Raw genomic sequence first — 25099 nt, forward strand, 5'->3', positions numbered from 1 at the left:
CATATATTCAAGGTTATTTGCTAGAACAAGGAAACGCCTAACAAACTAACTGTCTTCAACTGAATTGTCTAGTAAATAAGGGATTGCTCTATCTTAAATTATGTGTAATTTCTGTTTCTGCCTTAGAAGAAAAATGACCGCGATACACTTTATTGCTTTATTGTTAACATTGCGCTAACCATGTACATCTACACTATGCCGACGTTGGAAGAGAACAGTGAGTTAGACGGGCACTATGAACATGTAGATACCTTTGCAATCTTCAGTGCTAACGCTATCAGCAAGAACCCAGGCAATTTCATATCTGTGGTGAGGATTCGTCTGACAGTCATCCAACATGCTCCACCAGGCTCCTCTATGCCACTCGGCACACGGGTAGGCTGAATTGTTGCAGTGGTCCTTGGCACAGAAGTGACTCCCATCCAGGGTTCTAGCTGGGTCCCCGAGGTTGAAGCGGTCTCCGAAAACGCCATCCCCAGTGAACCCTGACACCGACAGCTGATACTCAGAGGCCTCGTCACCGACAGAGAAGGCGCTGTAAGACACTTGACCGTGAGTGGTATCAAATTTCTTCAAGGACACGTAAAGGTCATAAGATCGGACACTGGTCAGAGCGTGTATCTTCTCTAGGCCCAGCCACATGTAGCAGTCGGAGTTGTTGAACCCAGACTTGTAGTCGGCCCAGGGGACATCGAGGTACGTCACGGGTGTCGCCTCGCAGCCACTGATGGTTTTGTCCCTGAACATCATCATGATAGTAAAGGTAACAAAATCCGAGCACTCTATGTCAAACGGCGCCTCGGAGGTGTCCGGCCAGACTGAGTACGTGCCGGGGGTTGTTGATATGTACTGACCAATGTCCTGACACTCTGAAACCCGAATCACGTGACAATATAACAACATAGCAGGATGGGTACTGTTCCGTTTTCAGAGAGGTGGCAAATCATACAATTTAAATATGCCTGTGTTATAGTATAGTATGAATATTTACGGTCAGGCTGTGTGAAATACACACATTATATGGAGTGAGGGTTTGTACTATTACTATTAGCAATACTCCTGCAATTTGACTGTGAGGACAGCCAGAATGTGGTTAACTTTATAATCATGTTGGGAATCGATCCCGGGCGACGTTTTAAACCACGTTTATCTTGTATATTAATAAGACTTATTACCTTCAATCCGAGTTTCACAGCGTGTTCCGGTAGTGGAGGAGACACAACTACAGGTTGCACCGTCTGACGTTCCGCCATTTTCACAAACTATCATAGCTGCTTTAGTGGAGGATGTCATGACTTCCGTTGTGGATGATGTGATGGCTTCCGTTGTGAATGATGTGATGGCTTCCGTTGTGAAGGATGTGATGGCTTCCGTTGTGGATGATGTGATGGCTTCCGTTGTTGATGACGTGCTGGCTTCCGTTGTGAAGGATGTCATGGCTTCCGTTGTGGATGATGTCATGGCTTCCGTTGTGGAGGATGTGATGGCTTCCGTTGTGGATGATGTGCTGGCTTCCGTTGTTGGGGATGTGATAGCTTCCGTTGTGAAGGATGTCATGACTTCCGTTGTTGATGACGTGCTGGCTTCCGTTGTGAAGGATGTCATGGCTTCCGTTGTGGATGATGTCATGGCTTCCGTTGTGGAGGATGTGATGGCTTCCGTTGTGGATGATGTGCTGGCTTCCGTTGTTGGGGATGTGATAGCTTCCGTTGTGAAGGATGTCATGACTTCCGTTGTCGAGGGTGTCATGGCGACTGTTGTGGATGACGTGATGGCTTCTGGTGTGGTCGATGTCATGGCTTCCGTTGTGTAGGATGTGATGGCCTCCGTTGTTGAGGATGCGCTGGCTTCCGTTGTGGACGATGTGATGGCTTCCGTTGTGGAAGATGTGATGGTTTCTGTTGTGGACGATGTGCTGGCTTCCGTTGTGGACGATGTGCTGGCTTCCGTTGTGGATGATGTGCTGGCTTCCGTTTTGGTCGATGTCATGGCTTCTGTTGTGGACGATGTGCAGGCTTCCGTTGTTGAGGATGTGAAGGCTTCCGTTATGGACGATGTGCTGGCTTCCGTTGTGGAGGATGTGATGGCTTCTGTTGTGGAGGATGTGATGGCTTCCTTTTTGGAGGATGAAATGGCTTTCGTTGTTGAGGATGTCATGGCTTCCGTTGTGGAGGACGTGATGGCTTCCGTTCTGGAGGATTTGCTGGCTTCCGTTGTGGATGATGTGATTGCTTCCGTTGTGGAGGGTGTGATGGCTTCCGTTGTTGGGGATGTGATAGCTTCCGTTGTGAAGGATGTCATGACTTCCGTTGTCGAGGGTGTCATGGCGACTGTTGTGGATGACGTGATGGCTTCTGGTGTGGTCGATGTCATGGCTTCCGTTGTGTAGGATGTGATGGCCTCCGTTGTTGAGGATGCGCTGGCTTCCGTTGTGGACGATGTGATGGCTTCCGTTGTGGAAGATGTGATGGTTTCTGTTGTGGACGATGTGCTGGCTTCCGTTGTGGACGATGTGCTGGCTTCCGTTGTGGATGATGTGCTGGCTTCCGTTTTGGTCGATGTCATGGCTTCTGTTGTGGACGATGTGCAGGCTTCCGTTGTTGAGGATGTGAAGGCTTCCGTTATGGACGATGTGCTGGCTTCCGTTGTGGAGGATGTGATGGCTTCTGTTGTGGAGGATGTGATGGCTTCCTTTTTGGAGGATGAAATGGCTTTCGTTGTTGAGGATGTCATGGCTTCCGTTGTGGAGGACGTGATGGCTTCCGTTCTGGAGGATTTGCTGGCTTCCGTTGTGGATGATGTGATTGCTTCCGTTGTGGAGGGTGTGATGGCTTCCGTTGTGGATGATGTGATGGCTTCTGTTGTGGAGGGTGTCATGGCTTCTGTTGTGAAGGATGTCATGACTTCCGTTGTCAAGAGTGTCATGGCGACTGTTGTGGATGACGTGATGGCTTCTGGTGTGGTCGATGTCATGACTTCCGTTGTGTAGGATGTGCTGGCTTCCCTTGTTGAGGTTGTCATGGCTTCCGTTGTGAACGATGTGCTAACTTCCGTTGTGGACGATGTGATGGCTTCCGTTGTGGAGGATGTCATGACTTCCGTTGTTGATGATGTGATGGCTTCAGTTGTGGACGATGTGCTGGCTTCTGTTGTGGAGGATGTGCTGGCTTCCGTTGTGGTCGATGTCATGGCTTCTGTTGTGGACGATGTGCTGGCTTCCGTTGTTGAGGATGTGATGGCTTCCGTTGTGGACGATGTGCTGGCTTCCGTTGTGGATGATGTGATGGCTTCCGTTGTGGAGGATGTGCTGGCTTCCGTTGTGGTCGATGTCATGGCTTCCGTTGTGGACGATGTGCTGGCTTCCGTTGTGGACGATGTGATGGCTTCCGTTGTGGTCGATGTCATGGATTCTGTTGTGTAGGATGTGATTGCCTCGGTTGTTGAGGATGTGCTGGCTTCCGTTGTGGACGATGTGCTGGCTTCCGTTGTGGACGATGTGATGGCTTCTGTTGTGGTCGATGTCATGGCTTCCGTTGTGTAGGATGTGATGGCCTCCGTTGTTGAGGATGTGCTGGCTTCCGTTGTTGAGGTTGTCATGGCTTCTGTTGTGGAAGATGTGCTGGCTTCAGTTGTGGACGTTGTGCTGGCTTCCGGTGTTGAGGATGTGATGGCATCCGGTGTTGAGGACGTGATGGCTTCCGTTGTGGATGACGTGATGGCTTCCGTTCTGGAGGATGTGCTGGCTTCCGTTCTGGAGGATGTGCTGGCTTCCGTTGTGGAGGGTGTGATGGCTTCCGTTGTGGATGATGTGATGGCTTCTGTTGTGGAGGATGTGATAGCTTCCGTCGTGGAGGATGTGCTGGCTTCCGTTGTGGACGATGTGCTGGCTACCGTTGTGGAAGATGTCATGACTTCCGTTGTGAAGGATGTGATGGCTTCTGTTGTGGAGGATGTGATGGCTTCTGGTGTGGAGGATGTGATGGCTTCCGTTGTGGAGGATGTGATGGCTTCCGTTGTTGAGGATGTCATGGTTTCCGTTGTGGAGGACGTGCTGGCTGCCGTTGTGGACGATGTGATGACTTCCAGTGTTGAGGATGTGATGGCATCCGTTGTTGAGGATGTGCTGGCTTCCGTTGTGGACGATGTGATGGCTTCCGTTGTGGAGGATGTCATGGCTTCCGTTGTGGAGGATGTGCTGGCTTCCGTTGTAGACGATGTGCTGGCTTCCGTTGTGGAGGATGTGATGGCTTCCGTTGTAGACGATGTGCTGGCTTCCGTTGTGAAGGGTGTGATGGCTTCCGTTGTGGAGGATGTGATGGCTTCCGTTGTGGAGGATGTGCTCGCTTCCGTTGTGGAGGATGTGATGGCTTCCGTTGTTGAGGATGTGATTGCTTCCGGGTTGGGGGATGTGATGGCTTCCGTTGTGGAGGATGTCATGACTTCCGTTGTGGAGGATGTGATGGCTTCTGTTGTTGAGGATGTGATTGCTTCTGGTGTGGGGGATGTGATGGCTTCCGTTGTTGAGGATGTGATTGCTTCTGGTGTGGAGAATGTGATGGCTTCCGTTGTTGTGGATGTGATGGCTTCCGTTGTGGAGGATGTCATGACTTCCGTTGTGGAGGATGTGCTGGCTTCTGTTGTTGAGGATGTGATTGCTTCTGGTGTGGAGGATGTGATGGCTTCCGTTGTTGAGGATGTGATGGCTTCCGTTGTGGAGGATGTCATGACTTCCGTTGTGGAGGATGTGATGGCTTCCGTTGTGGATGATGTGATGGCTTCAGTTGTGGACGATGTGCTGGCTTCCGTTGTTGAGGATGTGATTGCTTCTGGTGTGGAGGATGTGATGGCTTCCGTTGTGGACGATGTGCTGGCTTCCGTTGTTGAGGATGTGATTGCTTCTGGTGTGGAGAATGTGATGGCTTCCGTTGTTGTGGATGTGATGGCTTCCGTTGTGGAGGATGTCATGACTTCCGTTGTTGATGATGTGATGGCTTCCGTTGTGGTCGATGTCATGGCTTCTGTTGTGAAGGATGTCATGGCGTCTGTTTGGGATTCTTCCAAATATTCAGACGTTGCGGACGAAGTGAGAACATCAGTCGTTCCCTGCATTAGATGATGCCCAGTTAAGATGGTCCAAAATATTCCCTTTACCTTCTGTTTGTTTGTTTGTTGTATAACTTCGCACTCAGCAATATTCCAGCTAAATGACGGCAGTCTGTAAATAATCGGGTCTGGACCAGACAATCCAGTGACTGATTGGTGATCCAGTCACACACGCAATTGGGATACGACGACGAATTGGGATATGCCTACTTGGATCTCATATCATATTGTGATAGGATTTTATATACGTTTACATATAAAAAATGTCAGTCTTCCTCAGTCAGTTACGCTTTTCTCTCCTTAAAACATCATTCATTCTAAAGAACACATTTGTCTCTTTCTGTCATATAACACTGCAACTTGTGGTTGAAATCAACTGCCAATCCCAACTAACCGCTGTCATATTAAGAAAAGACCCTTCAAAACCTCCTCCATGTTGGAATAATAAATCACCGAGTCTGGGCGAGACAAGTCACCAAGCCTGACGCCATATCCACTGAGTCGCCACTCAGACAATAGAATGTAGGGAACTATTCTAACTCGGTTACTTCGGGTTTGTGTTCAAAGAATGTTTAATATGGCGACAAGAATGGCAAACAATGGACCGGAAACCTGCCAGCATCACAACTCTGTGTTATCAGTTGCTGTGGTAATGAAAAGCGTAATTATCTCACCTGCATCCAAGCATCCTCCTCCACAAACACCTGACACGTGACGCGGGGGACGCTGCCTGGTTCAGATGTCGTAGCCATCAGGTAACAGACGTCGTCGTCGGGGCAGTAGACTACGCCGGTGCAGGGGTTGACGCCGACACACCGGACAAGACATTCAGCACGGGTCGATGTTGTCACAGATTGGATGCCCGAGAAGTTGTCTGCTGTGACAGAGTTGACCAGTCTGTATGCAGAATTCAGACAGAGCTTCTCGGAAACAATAGCAGCTTGTACTCTCCCAGAGTGAAGGAACATCACCCCCAACATGTAAAATAAGACCATTGTGAAATAAGCGATAAGTTTCAGACTTGCAGCGCACACAGATTTTGTGATCAACTGCATGTAGAATGATCGGCTGAGCGTATTTCTAAGACCTTGAAGTTGCAAGTGTTAGCTAAACAAATGTTATCGAATACCAAAGTTTTGATTCTATACTCAAGAAATACAAAAGACTTCGCTATGGGATAGACATGTTTACTTTTAATTTAGTGTGTAAATGTTTCACCTTTATTTGAATTACTTTGTTTACGACGTTGTCCATAGCAACAGAAGTATTGAAGTGGACTGCCTTATTGTGTATTTTTTTATGGAAACTGTTTTCAAATTGGTTGTTTTAAAAACCATTCCAGTTTACCAGTGTGAAGGGGGAGATTTATGTTCCAAGTTCGACAGCCCTTGAACTAGCATACAACATCAGATAATGTTTTCGCCCTTGCTTCCCAGTGTATTATGTATTTGGCCCAAAACTCACAGTGTTCTCCATGTTAAGTATTAATTTTATGAATAGAGTCACATATGTTATATGTTATTTTTTTTAAAGCAAAATATTTAAAAAGCGTCACCTTTCCACATTTCTTCAGCGATCCTGACCATCTTATCCACTTAGTCACCTCTTATGACAAGCCTAGGTTCTTCTCGAAATCCCTAAGGGGAGACAATATTCCTATTCTCAATAGAAAACAAGGAAACAAAACGTAAACCATTGCAGTTGTATGGTCACAGTATATTTTGTAAGCAATCTTGAAGTTTTGTTATTTAAGAATACAGCCGTTCTTTGAAACATTTTTTTAAGTCATTGAGTGTCAACTATACAAATTGTTTGACACTACACCAATATCAACCAGTGGTAGACCTCCTTGATGCTTCTGCAGTATTCACGTCTTTATATCCTTTAGAGTCCAGGTAGAAAAGCAATGTCCGCATACCATGTATGTGTATACCCCACTAGTGTACTGGAGTCATTGATGCCTACTTATCTTTTCCAGGGTATGCACTTAAGTTTTATGTACATAACACACTTTGTTTATCAAAACAGGTATTTATTCCACATAAGTAAGAATAAGATATATGGACGAACAACTTCTTTATTACAATTGGGAGTGACGCTTCGGTGTTTCTGATGTTTGTCTTTGAAACAGGATGTTACTAAGAGTGAAGTATTTACATTGAGATATAAATCAATACCAGAAACTCTTGTTGGGACGTTACATACATCAATAGACACGTTTGTGGAACGTTTTAATTCACCACGTTATTGATTCGGGAAGTTGGAGGGTGAGGTATTGAAATAAGTGGAGGTCTTCACTTATGCATATACTCACTCGGGCCCTTCAGAAAGTTGGATCTAGAAATATATCATTTGGCCTTTAATCATTTAGTAATACACGCTTTAACCATATATTATGATACGTATCCTAGCTCTTATCTGCGATTAGGTAGCAATTTGTGATAAATTATCTAAGCTTTCACATGTGTCTGTTCATCAAGTACTAACAGCTTTTGCAACATTGGCATTTAATATTGTGCCATGGTATATTTGAAGTCAGTAGGTGGGACACAATCTCCATACCTACAAAAACATGAGCAAAAACCAATTTCAGCAGTCTTACACGTGGGCACTATAGGTTTGATGACATGTCATTTGGGTTATTCAATGAATGATGTTTCAAGTTTTTTAGACAGTTTCAGCTGAGCTTCATTGATCTTTTATTATTCCTTAACCCTCACTAAGTATTTCCTTCTCTATTGTTAGTTCGGTGGCAGTGCCTGTTGCCCATCCATGGTTGGGGCGGTTGTGATATGGCTGTGATAGACACACAGTCATGTAACTTGTAAAATGTCGTGTAATATAGACACACAGTCATGTAGCTTGTAAAATGTCGTGTAATATAGACACACAGTCATGTAACTTGTAAAATGCCGTGTAATATAGACACACAGTCATGTAACTTGTAAAATGTCGTGTATTATAGACACATAGTCATGTAACTTGTAAAATGTCGTGTAATATAGACACACAGTCATGTAACTTGTAAAATGTCGTGTAATATACACACACAGACTTGTAACTTGTAAAATGCCGTGTAATATAGACACACAGTCATGTAACCTGTAAAATGCCGTGTAATATAGACACACAGTCATGTAACCTGTAAAATGCCGTGTAATATAGACACACAGTCATGTAACTTGTAAAATGCCGTGTAATATAGACACACAGTCATGTAACTTGTAAAATGCCGTGTAATATAGACACACAGTCATGTAACTTGTAAAATGTCGTGTAATATAGACACACAGTCATGTAACTTGTAAAATGCCGTGTAATATAGACACACAGTCATGTAACTTGTAAAATGCTGTGTAATATAGACACACAGTCATGTAACCTGTAAAATGCCGTGTAATATAGACACACAGTCATGTAACCTGTAAAATGCCGTGTAATATAGACACACAGTCATGTAACCTGTAAAATGTCGTGTAATATAGACACACAGTCATGTAACTTGTAAAATGCCGTGTAATATAGACACACAGTCATGTAACTTGTAAAATGCCGTGTAATATAGACACACAGTCATGTAACCTGTAAAATGCCGTGTAATATAGACACACAGTCATGTAACTTGTAAAATGCCGTGTAATATAGACACACAGTCATGTAACCTGTAAAATGCCGTGTACTATAGACACACAGTCATGTAACTTGTAAAATGCTGTGTAATATAGACACACAGTCATGTAACCTGTAAAATGTCGTGTAATATAGACACACAGTCATGTAACTTGTAAAATGCCGTGTAATATAGACACACAGTCATGTAACTTGTAAAATGCCGTGTAATATAGACACACAGTCATGTAACCTGTAAAATGTCGTGTAATATAGACACACAGTCATGTAACTTGTAAAATGCCGTGTAATATAGACACACAGTCATGTAACTTGTAAAATGCCGTGTAATATAGACACACAGTCATGTAACCTGTAAAATGCCGTGTAATATAGACACACAGTCATGTAACTTGTAAAATGCCGTGTAATATAGACACACAGTCATGTAACCTGTAAAATGCCGTGTAATATAGACACACAGTCATGTAACTTGTAAAATGCCGTGTAATATAGACACACAGTCATGTAACCTGTAAAATGCCGTGTAATATAGACACACAATCATGTAACCTGTACATGGTGTAATGTGTAATGTAACTGATGTCAGCCTATGTCAGTCCAGCACATCCGCTCTGGCAGGGTAGGTGATGATGGTTGAAGACCGCCACCTGTTTGGGGCTCAGTGCAGCACGCTTCCTCCCTTGGCTGATTCCAGTCAACAGAATGACGAACGATTTCCCGATCTGTCTTTACCTTGAAAATAATCAATTTTTATATTATCATAATGGGATATTGTATACACTGTAAAACAGATCAAGAAATTCCACTTAATAAATTTGTAAATTGAATTTATATTTGATAAGCTAATTGTGATTTTAATTCGGATTCATCGACGACTCCAAACTAAGTACCTCTGGTGGGTTCTTGTTGTCCAAGGTATTCTAACTCTGCATTCCAGGCAACTACGACTTCGACCAAGCCATTACATTGGTCGTAACTACGTTACCAATTATTGGAGAGATTTGCTGCTGCCGGCCTCTAGAGGTCTACATAAATGCCTGTTATGGTTGCTAATTTACAGAAGAAGGCACGTTGGGGTTGTGATACATTATTTTATCAGTACTATAGACATTATTGCAGTAACAAAAGCATAGGTAGCCAATCTGCCTATGACGCCATCATCCCTATGCACTGATATATTACATATGGATCAGCAGGGTGCATACAATCATCTGTATTTGATTATGCCTTCAAACAAATATACATGAAACGTCTTTGCAACAGTTATTAATAGCATTATTTTAGCAAATAACATTACCATTTCCATATCTGTGAATGTAAACAATTGTTGGATTATGATATTGCTATAAGTTTTTGTCATGCATATGTTAAATCTTTTTCTGTAAATTTTATACATTTCATATTAGTAGAATTATTGTAAGCTGAAATGTCACCAATCATGAATTGCCATAGTCCTGCTGTTTGTTTTATGTTTAACGCCGCACTAGGCAATGTTTCAGCTACATGACGGCAGTCTGTAAATAACCACGTTTGGACCAGACAATAAAGTGATCATAGATAGCACAAGGAGGCCATGGAATTGGAGTCACCTGGCATGGCTACCAGATCCATGTAGTTTCCCGACAAGCATGGGTTGCTTTGGACTAATATTGTTACCCAGACTCCCCACAGCTGAAACATTATGCTCATATGCTCTCAATTTCAGGTGTTAATTGATTAATCTTTTTCCGGACTTTCATTCATAACTTGTTATATTATTGTTAAATCAGACCACATTTGAGCATTTTTAGGTTTGTATTGTTATTTGTTAATTCAAGCAAAACCAATTTAATAACGATGCATTTATTTGAGACAGTGATAAAATCCCACTCGAAAAGGGCAGACGATTTGATATGCTGGGGTGAGATGTGTCTAAAACAATCATGTAATCAATTGTAGTTTTCTTTGGGTATTTGAAATAGGTTTACCTCCTACGAGCAGTCTTTTTCGGTATTTACAAACAAAAACAAAGAACTACATTTTTTAAATATAATTCTGTCACTCATGCTGTTTAATGTGACTCCAAAAATGCATCTGAATTCATGCACTGCCCCAAGTGTGTCAGATATAGTGTGAGCTCATAGCATCGAAATACGTCTATGTGACAATAAACGCTTGTAGCGCTTGTCTGCATGTACGAGGGGTGGCTGAAACATTCGGAGTGTGATTAGGAAGGCTGTACAGTACACCCCTGACAGTTAGCATGTATTGAGTACAACACGTCCCAAGCTTACAGGCTGCAGTAGAACCTAAGACACAACCAGGCCGCATATCTCTGCAGGCACCAAAGTGAATACAGTCCGTTTGCTGCAAACTTGTAACAATGAAAGGCAACCATTCGTCTTAAATTGCATGAAAGTTACATGTTAATTTGTCCATACCAACCCGTCAACATAATTTCAGACACTGTCATGAAATAGTTGTTTAAAAAACTATTATGTAATTGTTGGTGTTTTAATGTCTGTCGTTACAAGGGGGCATGTGAAATAAACATAAGGTTTAGAAGCAGACCCAACTGATTATTGCAGCCTATTGTGTAGTCTTGGTGAGTAATGGGTTTACCACTATCAGCCAGAGACTAAGCTACAGTCAAGCAGTGGAAACATCCAACTGATCTTGTTCCATCATCTGGCAAGGTGATGGATTCGGCTTCGGATGACTCCAAATGAATCCTACTGGTGGACTGCCTCCCGAAAGGTCAGAGCATTAATGGCCAATAGTATGAAAATCTGCTTAGCCAACTGCGTGAGGCTACACGTGGTGGAAAACATCTCCAAAGTATCTGTGTAACAGTGTATTTACTTGTGTCTTTACGCGGGTACGTATATGCAGCTTATCTTGAATGCTGACTACTTTCTTCTGAAAGTCGTGACCTGAGGATGATGGCGTCTATGTCAATATGTTGACACTTCCTGGAACACAATAAAGTAACATTTTTATTTCTGTAACTTTATCGACTTCTCCCTTGCTGAGTTTAAATAATCTTCTTAAAACATGTGAAATGAAAAACTAGAGGTACACAGGTAGATAACTTCCTGTGTTATTTCATTGAACAACTTAGATTTGCCTGAGGCTTATGGCTTTCTTAGCGTTACCTAATGTTCTATTTGTTTACCTGTTCCGGTGGATATAACACAAGTGAAGAAACTATTGAGTTCCGATGAGACAATAGCTCTACTCTTCACAAACAACTGGTTGACAGTCGACTATAGTTAACATTTACCCAAGTCTCACATGACAAGGGTGTCGACGCTACACAATGGATGCCATTGGCCTATTCTGTGCACCTCATCGTAAATGTACTTGTAATGGACAAGTGTAGATGTGTTTTTTTTATTGCTGTTAGGTTTCAGTTATTATCATGAACATATTTGCTTAGCTGTAATATATATTGTAACAGCATCAATGAGTTTATTTGATGTGAGGGGTAGGGATGGTGAAGCCTCGTGTTGAGATGAGCCCTTCCCTACATGGGAAGCAAATACTTCCTGTAGCCACGACTTCGTACCCTGTACTGTTCCGCCTTTACTGTCCGGTGTTTTCTGCACTTCAACGTGAATTATTGACCGGTCATTGTTGGGCAGTCAAAGTTATTAGTGACCAGTCAAAGTTGGATAGTAACTTATTAAAAGTTATTTGCGACCAGTAGCAGTCGTCTAAGGCGAAGCGATTCGCTGAGGCGTCCCTTGGAGACGCCAGAAACCTATGATTGTGGGTTCGAATCCCGGTTCGCCCCGATTATGTTCCGCCTTTACTGTCCGGTGTTTTCTGCACTTCAACGTGAATTATTGACCGGTCATTGTTGGGCAGTCAAAGTTATTAGTGACCAGTCAAAGTTGGATAGTAACTTATTAAAAGTTATTTGCGACCAGTAACAGTCGTCTGGTGAAGCGATTCGCTGAGTTGCGTCCCTTGGGCACGCCAGAAACTTTTGATTGTGGGTTCGAATCCCGGTTCGCCCCGATTATGTTTCTAGGTTTGTCAGCACCATACCCGTGCTCATGGGTTTCACCGAAGTGGTAAACGTCTGAGACCTGCATCACTTCGGGCTTTCCCCCTACATTAAGCTGACACGCCGCGATATAACTGGAATACTGTTAAAAAGCAAAAAGAAAACGAAACGAAAAAAGATACACACAAACATATATTCAAGATTATTTGCTAGAACCAGGAAACGCCTTATCATTCCTTACAAATTAGCTGTCTTCAACTGAATTGTCTAGTAAATAAGTGATTGATCAATCTTAAATTGTGTAATTTCTGTTTCTGCATTATTTTAGAAGAAGAAAAATGACCGCGATACACTTTATTGTTAAAGTGCAACGCCCCTCGAAACTGCATTCTTTCCCCCTCATTGTATAAAGCCTTCTTTGATTTTGTCATGGCTTGTGATGTGGACGATGTGATGTCTTCTGTTGTGGGGAATGTCATGACTTCTTTTGTGAAGGATGGCATGGTTTCTGTTGTGGAGGGTGTCATGGCGACTGTTGTGGACGATGTGCTGGCTTCTGTTATGGAGGATGACCTAGCTTCAGTTTTTGAGGGTGTCGTAGTTTCTCTTGTCGACGATGTCGTGGCTTCTGTTATGAACGATGTCATAGCTCCTGTTGTGGAGGATGACATAGCTTCAATGCTTAAGGGTGTCTTATGCGAACCATATGATGGCTTTTGTTGCGGACTATGTCATGGCTTCTGTTGTTGAGGAGGACAGCTTCAATTATTGAGGGCGTCATGTCTTCTGTTGTGGAGAATGTGATGACTTCCGTTGTGGAGGATGACATGGCTTCTCTTGTTGAGGATGTCATGGCTTTTGTTCTGGACGATGTGATGGCTTCTGCTGTGAACGATGACGTGGCTTCTGTTATGGACGATGTGATGTCATCTGTTGTTGGGGATGCCATAAATCTTGTTGTGAAGGATGTCATGGCCTCTGTTGTGGACGATGTGATGTCTTCTGTTGTGGAGGGTGTCATGGCTTCTGTTGTGCACGATGGGATGGCTTCTGTTGTGGTGGGTGTCATGGCTTCTGTTGTGGACGATGGGTTGACTTCTGTTGTGGTGGGTGTCATGGCTTTTGTTGTGGAGGGTGTCATGGCTTCTGTTGTGGACGACGGGATGTCTTCTGTTGTGGTGGGTGTCATGGCTTCTGTTGTGGACGATTGAATGGCTTCTGTTGTGGTGGGTGTCATGGCTTTTGTTGTGGAGGGTGTCATGGCTTCTGTTGTGGACGATGGGATATCTTCTTTTGTGGACGATGTGATGTCTTCTGTTGTGGACGATGTGATGTCTTCTGTTGTGGAGGGTGTCATGGTTTCTGTTATGGACGATGTGATGTCTTCTGTTTTGGACGATGCCATGGCTTCTGTTGTGGACGATGTGATGTCTTCTGTTGTTACGGATGTGATGTCTTCTGTTATGGACGATGTGATGTCTTCTGTTGTGGAGGGTGTCATGGCTTTTGTTCTGGACGATGTGATGGCTTCTGCTGTGAACGATGACGTGGCTTCTGTTATGGACGATGTGATGTCATCTGTTGTTGGGGATGCCATAAATCTTGTTGTGAAGGATGTCATGGCTTTTGTTGTGGAGGATGTCATGGCTTCTGTTGTGAAGGATGAAGTGGCTTCTGTTGTAGAGGGTGTCATGGCGACTTTTGTGGATGATGTCGTGGTTTCTGTTGTAAACGATGTCATGGCCTCTGTTGTGGACGATGTGATGTCTTCTGTTGTGGAGGGTGTCATGGCTTCTGTTGTGGACGATGGGATGGCTTCTGTTGTGGTGGGTGTCATGGCTTTTGTTGTAGAGGGTGTCATGGCTTCTGTTGTGGACGATGGGATGGCTTCTGTTGTGGAGGGTGTCATGACTTCTGTTGTGGACGATGGGATGTCTTCTGTTGTGGAGTGTGTCATGGCTTTTGTTGTGGAGGGTGTCATGGCTTCTGTTGTGGACGATGGGATGTCTTCTGTTGTGGAGGGTGTCATGGCTTTTGTTGTGGACGATGTGATGTCTTCTGTTGCCAAGGATGTCATGGCTTCTGTTATTGACGATGTGATGTCTTCTGTTGTGGAGGGTGTCATGACTTCTGTTATGGACGATGTGGTGTCTTTTGTTGTGGAGGGTGTCATGGCTTCTGTTGTTGACGATGTCATGACTTCTGTTGTTACGGATGTGATGTCTTCTGTTATGGACGATGTGATGTCTTCTGTTGTGGAGGGTGTCATGACTTCTGTTGTTGACGATGTTATGACTTCTGTTGCTAAGGATGTCATTGCTTCTGTTATTGACGATGTGATGTCTTCTGTTGTGGAGGGTGTCATGACTTTTGTTGTGGACGATGTCATGACTTCTGTTGTTGACGATGTCATGACTTCTGTTGTTACGGATGTGATGTCTTCTGTTATGGACGATGTGATGTCTTCTGTTGTGGAGGGTGTTATGACTTCTGTTGTTGACGATGTTATGACTTCTGTTGCTAAGGATGTCATGGCTTCTGTTATTGACGATGTGATGTCTTCTGTTGTGGAGGGTGTCATGACTTCTGTTGTGGACGATGTGATGTGTTCTGTTGCTAAGGATGTCATGGCTTCTGTTGTGGAGGATGTGATGTCTTCTTTTTTGGTGGATGTGATGTCTTCTGTTATGGACGATGTGATGTCTTCTGTTGTGGGGGGTGTAATGGCTTCTGTTGTGGAGGGTGTAATGGCTTCTGTTGTGGAGGATGTGATGTTTTCTTTTTTGGAGGATGTGATGTCTCCTGTTGTTGAGGGTGTCATGACTTCTGTTGTGGAGGGTGTCATGACTTTCTTTGTGGACGATGACATAGTTTCAGTTGTGGGGGATGGTATGTCGCCTGTTGTGGACGATGCCATGGCGTCTGTTTGGGATTTTGACATAGCTTTAGATGTTGCGGACGAAGTCAGAACATCAGTCGTTCCCTGCATGAGATAATTAATTGTTAAGATGGTCCAAAATATTCCCTTTTACCCTCTGTTTGTTTATTGTTTAACGCCGCACTCAGCAATATTCAAGCTATATGACGGCGGTCTGTAAATAATCGGGTCTGGACCAGACAATCCAGTTATTGATGTCATGAACATCGATCAATGCAAATGGGATACGACGACATGCATCAACTCAGTCAGCGAGCCTAACCTCCCGATCCCGTTAGTCGCCTCTTACGACAAGAATGGGTGAATGAAAACATATTCTAACCAGGATCTTCACCTTCTGAGTACCGCTAATGTTACCGTTGTATTCGAGATGTTCGTCTATACAATTCTGTAAAATTGTACTGATTGTTATGAACGTTTACATTCTACACTTGCCCCCAGGCCAGTGCGTGATGATGGTTTAACACCGTGTTGTGTTTAACTTACAGCATAGTGAGCCTACTTAGACCTCACATTATATAGTGATGGGACTTTATGTACGTTTACATATGATATATGTCAGTCTTCCTCAGTCAGTTACGCCTTTCTCTCCTTAAAACATCATTCATTCTGAGGGGCACATTTGTCTCTTTCTGTCCCATAACACTGCAACTTGTGGTTGAAATCAACTGCTAATCCCAACTAACATTTGTCAAATTAATAGCTTTAATTTTTTTAAATCTCTTTTTGCCTCGGGTTTGTGTTCCAAGAATGTTTAATATGGCGACAAGAATGGCAAACAATGGACCGGAAACCTGCCAGTATCACAACTCTGTGTTATCAGTTGCTGTGGTAATGAAAAGGGTAATTATCTCACCTGCATCCTAGCATCCTCCTCCACAAACACCTGACACGTGACGCGAGGGACGCTGCCTGGTTCAGATGTCGTAGCCATCAGGTAACAGACGTCGTCGTCGGGGCAGTAGACTACGCCGGTGCAGGGGTTGACGCCGACACACCGAGCAAGACATTCAGCACGGGACGATGTTGTCACAGACTCGATGCCCGAGAAGTTGTCTGCTGTGACAGAGTTGACCAGTCTGTATGCAGAATTCAGACAGAGCTTCTCGGAAACAATAGCAGCTTGTACTCTCCCAGAGTGAAGGAACATCACCCCCAACATGTAAAATAAGACCATTGTGATATAAGCGATAAGTCTCAGTCATGCAACGCGCACAGATTTTGTGATCAACTGCAGGTAGAATTGTCCGGACGTGAACGTATTTCTAAGACCTGGAGGTTTCAAGTGTTAGCTAAACAAATGTTATCGAGTTTCAAGCATAAATTGAAAGTCCAAGTTTTTATTTAATCCTTAAGACTTAAAAAAGACTTCGCTGTAGGATAAACCTTTTTAACTTTTATTGTGTAAATGAAGACTTTGATAGGCATTTTGTTAGAAGAACATGAATGCGTGACGCTATTGTATGGAAACAAGCTTCTTTTATTCTTTTAAACGAGGTTTCGGAACTACTTCTTACTTCGTCAGGCGAGTACCGAGTAAGTGTATACAGTGGATATAGATATACATATTTTTTTATTTACACTGGTGGGATTTAATCCTTCAAAACGTCGTTACACAGAGTAGAAAAAGTGGCCATCCATGTAATCTATAAAAAGGTGTCATGTATTCTTTATTGCGTAAATCTTTCATTTTTAAATGAAATACATTTTTAACGGCGTTGTCCATAGCAACAGAAGTAGTAAAGTGGACTACCTTAATGTGTTTTATTTTATGTTAGTTATTTTCAAATTCGTTTCTTTTAAAATCAATTCCAGTTTATTTGTGTGAAGGGACAGATTTAGCTTATACCTTTTCTCAAATGTCGACAGACTTTCATCAAGTTTACAACATCAAAACATATTTTAGGCCCTGCTTCTAACACTGTACTATATAGACAGTATATCTTGCCCTAAAGTAATGGAGCTTTACGGTGTTCTCCAGGTTAAGTATTTATTTTATGGATAGTTTCACAAATATTATGTAAACATGTTAATATAAACAGCTCCACTCAGTGAAATGTAAATCGCAGTACTGACGCAATGTTGTATTGTAAGGTACTGACATCAACCTGTATGTTGTAGTGTCCTGGAACTGGCAGGTTATCCTTATAGTCAAGTAAGGAGGAGAGAAGTACCTCCGACGCCACGTAGGAAGAGAGGTATCTCCGTGACAGTGCGTGACGTGGGATGAACACAGCCGTGACATCTAAGTAACACATTCACAACGTATTTGATGACCTGTATCTTCCCGACTCCGTCAAATAATACGACCTATTTCATAATATCTCCCGTGTATTAACACACTATTTTGATTGAGGTTCCATTTTGATATAGTTCTGTGATGTTTAAAAGACACAACTTAAAAGTCCTCTACTTTCTTTGAAGAATTAAAATGAAAGTATGTAGATGTTAAGCGAGGCTGACGAGTTCACCAATCTTTCCAAAGATTTGATTCTTAAACATTAAGATTACGCTGCCTTTTTATTGTCCCCGAAAAGATTCAGCCTCGCAGATGATGTATCGCTGCTTCCATTTTCTGCAGGGGGCACGGGTGGCCCAGTCGTCTAAGGCGCCGTGATTCGCCGTGCGGAGTTGCGTCCCTTGGGCACGCCAGAAACCTATGATTGTGGGTTCGAATCCCGGTTCGCTCCGATTATATTTCTAGGTTTGTCAACACCATACCCGTGCTCGTGGGTTTCACCGAAGTGGTAAACGTCTAAGACCTGCGTCACTTCGGGCTTTCCTCCCACATTAAGCTGAGACGCCGCGATATAACTGGAATACTGTTAAAAGCGGCGTTAAACCCAACTCACTCACTCACTCCATTATCTGCTCTACTGGGCGTCCATGTCGGGCGTTCCTTCCAGCTGACACGCCGTGATATACCTGAAATATGGTCAAAGGGGCGTAAACCCAAACTCAATCACTTACTCGCTGTTTACAGTCCCTAGTTTCCCGATGATACAAAATATTAATTCTGACTAATTTGTTTTCATAGACATTTCCGATGTGAGACAGTGTTTAGAGGTAGACTTATGTGTTTAAATCTGTGTTTAAATCTGCGTTGCAGTTGTATGGTCACAGTATATTTTGTAAGCAATCTTGAAGTTTTGTCATTTAAGAATTCATCCGTTCTTTGAACCATTTTTTACAAGTCATTGAGTATCAACTATACACATTGTTTGACACTCCCCCAGTATCAACCAGTGTGTAGACCTCCTTCATGCTTCTTTAGTATTCACATTTAAACATTCTTTCACAATCCAGGTAGGAAGCAATGTCCGTGTACCCTGTTTGTTTATACCACACTACACTGCTGAAGTAACTGATTCCGCCAACCCACTTATCTTTTTCCTGAGTGTGCACTTTCCCTCTTTGTCTTATCTCCTTATCAGGCAATGTTTATCAACTAGGTATTTATTCCACACATTCAAATGAATCATCAAACTATACATTGCCAGAAGACACACGCAAATAGTGTTCCGTTTGCTGCAGGGCGGTCTTCAACAGTCTTAAAGCTCATCTACACACTTGAATGGCATGTTGCACGTGTGATGTTTGTCCTTGAAACAGTGTGTTACTCAGAGTGAAGTGTTCACATTGTGATATAAGTCAATACGTTACATATATCAATATACACGCTTGTTTGTTTATTGTTCGACTGAAGATTAAGGGGAGTTAATAAACGATGGACAATCCATTTTAACAGCACAAAGCATTTAGTTATGAGAAACTATGCTCTTCAAGTGGAGAAATAACTAATGAAACCAAAAGTTCATAACACAAACATAATACACGAAAACTTAGTCAATCACAGTTTGATAATTTAGAAGACATGAGTAACATGAATGAAATAACAAAGGCCGTATAATCTCTGTAAAATAACAAACGCCCAGGTATTGATGAATTCCCTATAGAGATTTCAATTTGTTTTCTGGAAGGATCTTGGAATATGGGTATACAGTTATATTACAGAAACATTTAGAAATGACACTTTAAGTCTTGCAATGAATAAAGGTGTCATTACCTGTATATCCAAAGGCACTAAAGATAAACAACTACTAAAAACCTGGGGACCAATTTCTCTCTTAAATTCCTTGTATACAATTTTGAGTACATGCATAGGAAACAGAATTAAAATGACACTTAATACTCCTATACATGAAAACCATCCCTGGAACATGTATTAGCGAAAACATACGACTACTATATCATATCTTGTTTGTAACAAAAATAAAAAATACGTCTGGTTTACTATTACTTATAGACTTTGAAAAAGTTTTTGATACTGTTTCGAATCAATTTATACTGGAAAAGTTTGACTTTGGGCCTAAAATGAGAAAATAGATATGCATACTTATAAATAATGATTCATAAAAAATGAACTCTATCTTCATTCTTCTACAACGAAAGGGATGTAGATCTATTCCTGATCGTTGCAGAATATTTTGGAACTTAAGGAATAATGACTCGTGATAATAATGCAATAAAAGATATCAAACTGAATAATGTGGAACATGAACTTGGAAAATATGCTGTTGATACAGAAATATTTCTAGATGGGACTGATAAAAGTTTAAATACGGCTATTGACACCCTAAATGATTTTATAAAATGTCTAGATTAAAAACAATATATTGATAAAACAAAAGCAATATGGATAGGCTCAATGACAGACTGTAACATCAAATTCTGTCAGGATCTGAAACTAGACTGGCACTGTTGAAATTTTGAAATATTGGGAATAAAGGTTAATTCTCACTCAAATAATCTGTGGGTAATCAAAAGAGAATTGAAATTATTAATTATATTTTAGGGAATTGAACGAAGAGAAATTTAACATTGATTGGTAAAATTACTGTTGTCAAAACCTTGGCCTTGTCAGCCTTAGAGCATATAGTTTCCTCTCTTCCAAACCCTCCAAGTGAATTTATTGATGAACTAAACAAAATATTTTACAGATTTATCTGGCTTGATAAAAGGGATAAATTAACACGAACAACATAAATTAGAAAATATACTGAACAACAAAAGTTCCCGTGACACTGAATAAGATTTAATACAAAGTTAACTTATATACAAATTCATATGTCTCTGTTCATCAAGTACTAACAGCTTTTGCACAATGGGCATTTGATATTTTCGGACAGGCGTGGCATTTCGTAATGTTGAATAATTGCGTAATTTTGCTGTTTTTCTGAGTGGTTGTTGTCGGCACGATGCTAAACAATGCTTTGTTTTTATACATGTTTTTATACCCATTCTTGGGTAGTGAAATGCATGGGACTTACATAAAAGTAAACTTTTGCATGGAATGCATTCTTTTCTGTAGCAGTTGCGCTTTTGTGACTTAATTTCATACATGTACTACAATATTGAAAACCAAACTTTACTTGTTTGAAAATTACACCAAAATATTGGTGTCACAGGAACTTTTGTTGTTGAGTATATGACGAAGGCAGACTGATAATGAAAGAGGTAAGGTCTTTTATAAGTTCTTTAAAAGTATTAGTTCCACACACACAAAAATCAAATTAAAAAACTGTAATAACCTTAGCATATTTCCACTAAAAACATATTCCTATTTGGGGGCCAATATTGAAAACTGTATACACTTAGCTAATCCTTACTGGAGAGATGTTTTGGCTGCTTGGGGAACATTTTATAGAAAACTCAACAAACATTAGAGAAGTACTATCAGAACCTCTTTGGTGTAACCATCAGTTTTAAAAACTGATTTCATCATAAGAAAGTGGGAGTTTTTAAAGGGAGTTTACAATATCAAAGATCTCTGTAATACAGATAATATAATGCTTTTCAATGAACTTAAAATAAAATGTCAAAATAAAGACACAATTATTGACTATCACCAGGTTCTTACTGGAATAACTTGTAGCGCCTAAACGCCCCAGATATATTTTTTTATGATAAGACTATAATTATAGCAAATCTCCCAACAGTATGTGAAAAATGGGATACCTTTCTTGACTTAGATATATCATAGAAAGATGTTTTTATCAGATACATAAAATGTGCAAAAGATGTAAAGTTACTTGATTTTCAATATAAATTTATTCATCGCATCATCCATACAAAGAAAGAACTGTAAAGAAATGAAAATTCTTGATGATGATCTATGAACATTCTGTGAAACAAATACTGAATCCTAACACCATGGATATTAGTATTGCAAGCATGTTCAAGAGTTTTGGGCCAAGGTAGAATGTTTTTAAAGGAAAATGTGCAAAGCAATTTACATTTACAAAATTCTCTGTTTTACTTGGGTGCAACTCTAACATTCTGTTAAATCACATCATACTGGCATGCATGTGTGTAAGTGCGTGCGTGCGTGCGTGCGTGTGCGTGCGTGCGTGTGCGTGTGCGTGTGTGTGTGTGTATGTATCAAGTATTAAGAAAATAAGAAAAACAAATTGTCACTTGAAAACTTTCTGAAGACTTTAATCTATATATTTCGGATAGAGAAATCAATTGCACACAAAAACAATACAACAAGACAGTTTGACAGAAAATAGAAAAAAATGCAACTGAGCTGTCTAGTTAATATGTCTCTCTATTTTGAGCATGAACAATTCCCACCCATCTGCTGTAAGGATTTTGCTTCACACTTACTTAAGGATGACCTAAATAAGCATGGCAAATGCAGCCTGCTAGTTTCACCACTTGTTAACATTATGTTGTACGCCTGTATCCTGACTAGCCAGCTGGATAGCTATGTAACCTATGCCTAATAAGTATATTACGTCATGTTACTTTATGTGAAAATATGGAACATCATATACTGAACTGAAATAAAAATAAATAAATATATACATGTACATTCACGTTTGTGAAACTCATCAGATCATCAAGTTATTGATTCAGGAAGTTGGAGGGTGAGGTATTGAAATAAGCGGATGTCTTTACTTAGCATATACTCACTCGGGCCCTTCAGAAAGTTGAATCTAGAAATATATCATTTGGCCTTTAATTCATTTAGTATCATAATCATTTAGTAATACATGCTTTAACCATACATTATGATACGAATCCTGTTATCTGCGATTAGGTAGCAAGTTGTGATAAATTATCTAAGCTGCATTCTAATCAGTTGAGTTCTCCATGGTGGATTCATGGTGGGTGACTGGATTCCTCTGTAGACGCTACCTAGTGACTCTCTACCTGCCAACACCTGACACAGAGACACACATAGTTCTACATTGTGTAGGACACGACTTCTGGCTGAACCTTTGGAATTATCGAGAAATGAGTTCCTTCCTTGTCTCTCTTGCAAGATTCAAAACAAATCCAACCAGAGCATGCACATGTGTTGCCTTTGTGCAATCTCCCATAATATTGGAATTGAACTTGTTACTTAGTGATGTAGATGATAGTTCTCTGCCCAGATCAACAACAGCATCAAAGACATAAGGCCCTTTCAGTTAGCTCTTAGCGAGTTGATTTATATACATTCATATGTCTCTGTTCATCAAGTACTAACAGCTTTTGCAAAATGGGTACTTAATATTGTGCCATGGTACATTTGAAGTCAGTAGGTGGGACACAATCTCAACAAGTACAAAAACATGAGCAAAACCTAATTTCAGCAGTCTTACAGGTGGGCACTATGTATACGTTTGATGACAAGTTTTTTAGAAAGTTAGATTTTGTTTCGGCTGAGCTTTCCTTGCTTACAGGCTGCTTCCTGTGTTATTTCATCGAACTTACATTGCCTGAGGCTCTGGGCTTTCTGAGCTTTACCTTATGTTCCATGTGTTTATCTGTCTCGGCGGATATAACATGACTGAAACTATTGAGTTCCATCGATACACTAGCTCTACTCCATACAACCAGGCACTCGTGAAGAGCAACCTCCTCGTGGTGAGTGCTGGGTAACGCTAATCGCTCTTCCCCCGTGTGGAACCGGGGCAGAATAATTCCACAGCCTCCCATTGCTGGTCGTATGAGGCGACTAAAATGGGCAACCTGTTTGCCGTGGGTTGCGTCCCTGTGTCGGCGGAGGACGGGAGTCTGGTAGTTGAGGGCACTGGTTCCTGGAACTGTGTTCCTTTGCCCAACACACTACTTCGACCCTTACTTCGCCTAGACGGGTGGTAAGATGGGCCCGGTCTTATCAATCGGCTGGTCATGCCAGGCCCTGTGCGTAATATTGTATATGCACTCCTGTGTTGTATTATAATGTATATTTTGGACTTGGTAATTCATACAAAGTATGCATGGCCAATTTTTGATGGAATAAATTGCCTAGAGTCTTACGCCAGAAGGCGGTGGCTCATGGGCCAATCTGGTGATGTTGACCTCTGTATTCTGTATGTCTCCAGTTTCTTGTCATGGACTGAACCTGCCTGGCACTACATCTGGTAGATAAATATAGCTATTCAAGTCATATTTGCTGGAGTATATCATCCCTGTATCCCTGGTGTTTGCATGTTGGAGATCCGGTGCAACAAAACATCGCCCTTGTAGCACTCCATGGTGGGTGGGGAGCAGGGGTGCTGAATTACTATATTTCACCATGTCTCACCAATACCCCGGTTCAACCCGTTCGAAACGTAGACATGTCGATCTTGATGACATTGATCAAAGTGAACAATTATCTCGTGGCTTGGATTCCTGGGCCCGGTTTATTGTGATTGATGCAGCTGACAAACAACCCATTAAACTAAATCCATTCGCCATTTCTAAAGCTGTCTTAGGAATTTGCGGTGAAGTGAAAAATGTAACTCGTCTTCGCAGTGGATCTCTTCTCATTGAGTGTTCCCGGAGACAGCAGTCTCTGAATCTTTTGTCTTTAACCACATTCGCAAATATTGAGGTTGCTGTGTCCGTACACAAAACCTTAAATTCTTGCCGAGGCATTATTCGAGACAGAGCTCGTTGCCTGTCCGATATGTCAGAGCAAGAGATTACTGATGAACTGACAACTCAAGGCGTAACAGCAGTTAAGCGTTTCACAATGAAATCGAGAGACGGTGCCATCATCCCGTCTAACACTTATCTGCTTACCTTTGCCCTCTCGGCCCTTCCACAGTCAATTAAAGCTGGTTATCTCAACATCGGAGTGGAGGTGTATGTCCCCAATCCACTCCGATGTTTCACTTGCCAAAAGTTCGGACATGGTTCTAAATCCTGCAATCACTCTGTGGTCTGTCAGCGCTGTGGCGAAGGCCATGACAACTCCAACTGCACAGCTGACGTGAAATGTGCAAACTGCAAAGGAACACATCTGGCTTCATCAAAGTTATGTCCCGAATGGCTAAAACAATCAAAAATCTTGAAGCTCAAACATGAGAACAATATCTCATTTTACGAGGCTAAGAAGCTTATTGAAAATCAGTCTCCACCAACTCCACTAACCAGAACGTATTCTGCTGCTG

At 41.8% G+C, this 25099-nt stretch overlaps 2 protein-coding genes and 1 pseudogene across 2 annotated transcripts; all 3 read right to left on the reverse strand.

The window, feature by feature from the left end:
- Nucleotides 1-222: 222 nt before the first annotated feature.
- LOC139470090 (uncharacterized) lies at nt 223-6098 on the reverse strand (annotated as a pseudogene).
- Nucleotides 1277-5037, reverse strand: LOC139470403 (fap1 adhesin-like). Its single transcript, XM_071252818.1, has 2 exons — nt 1409-5037; nt 1277-1319 (listed from the first exon to the last, which is right to left on the reverse strand). Exons 1-2 carry the CDS (start codon nt 5035-5037, stop codon nt 1277-1279), a joined length of 3672 nt encoding a protein of 1223 aa, XP_071108919.1.
- Nucleotides 6099-11608: 5510 nt separating the features above from the next.
- On the reverse strand, nt 11609-16842 carry LOC139470038 (fap1 adhesin-like). The gene is made up of 4 exons (XM_071252329.1): nt 16522-16842; nt 13455-15710; nt 13079-13419; nt 11609-11687 (listed from the first exon to the last, which is right to left on the reverse strand). Exons 1-4 carry the CDS (start codon nt 16840-16842, stop codon nt 11609-11611), a joined length of 2997 nt encoding a protein of 998 aa, XP_071108430.1.
- Nucleotides 16843-25099: the final 8257 nt, after the last annotated feature.

This window comes from Haliotis cracherodii, unplaced genomic scaffold (assembly GCF_022045235.1).
Source record: "Haliotis cracherodii isolate W230 unplaced genomic scaffold, xgHalCrac1.p SCAF_20, whole genome shotgun sequence".
Lineage (NCBI taxonomy): Eukaryota > Metazoa > Mollusca > Gastropoda > Lepetellida > Haliotidae > Haliotis > Haliotis cracherodii.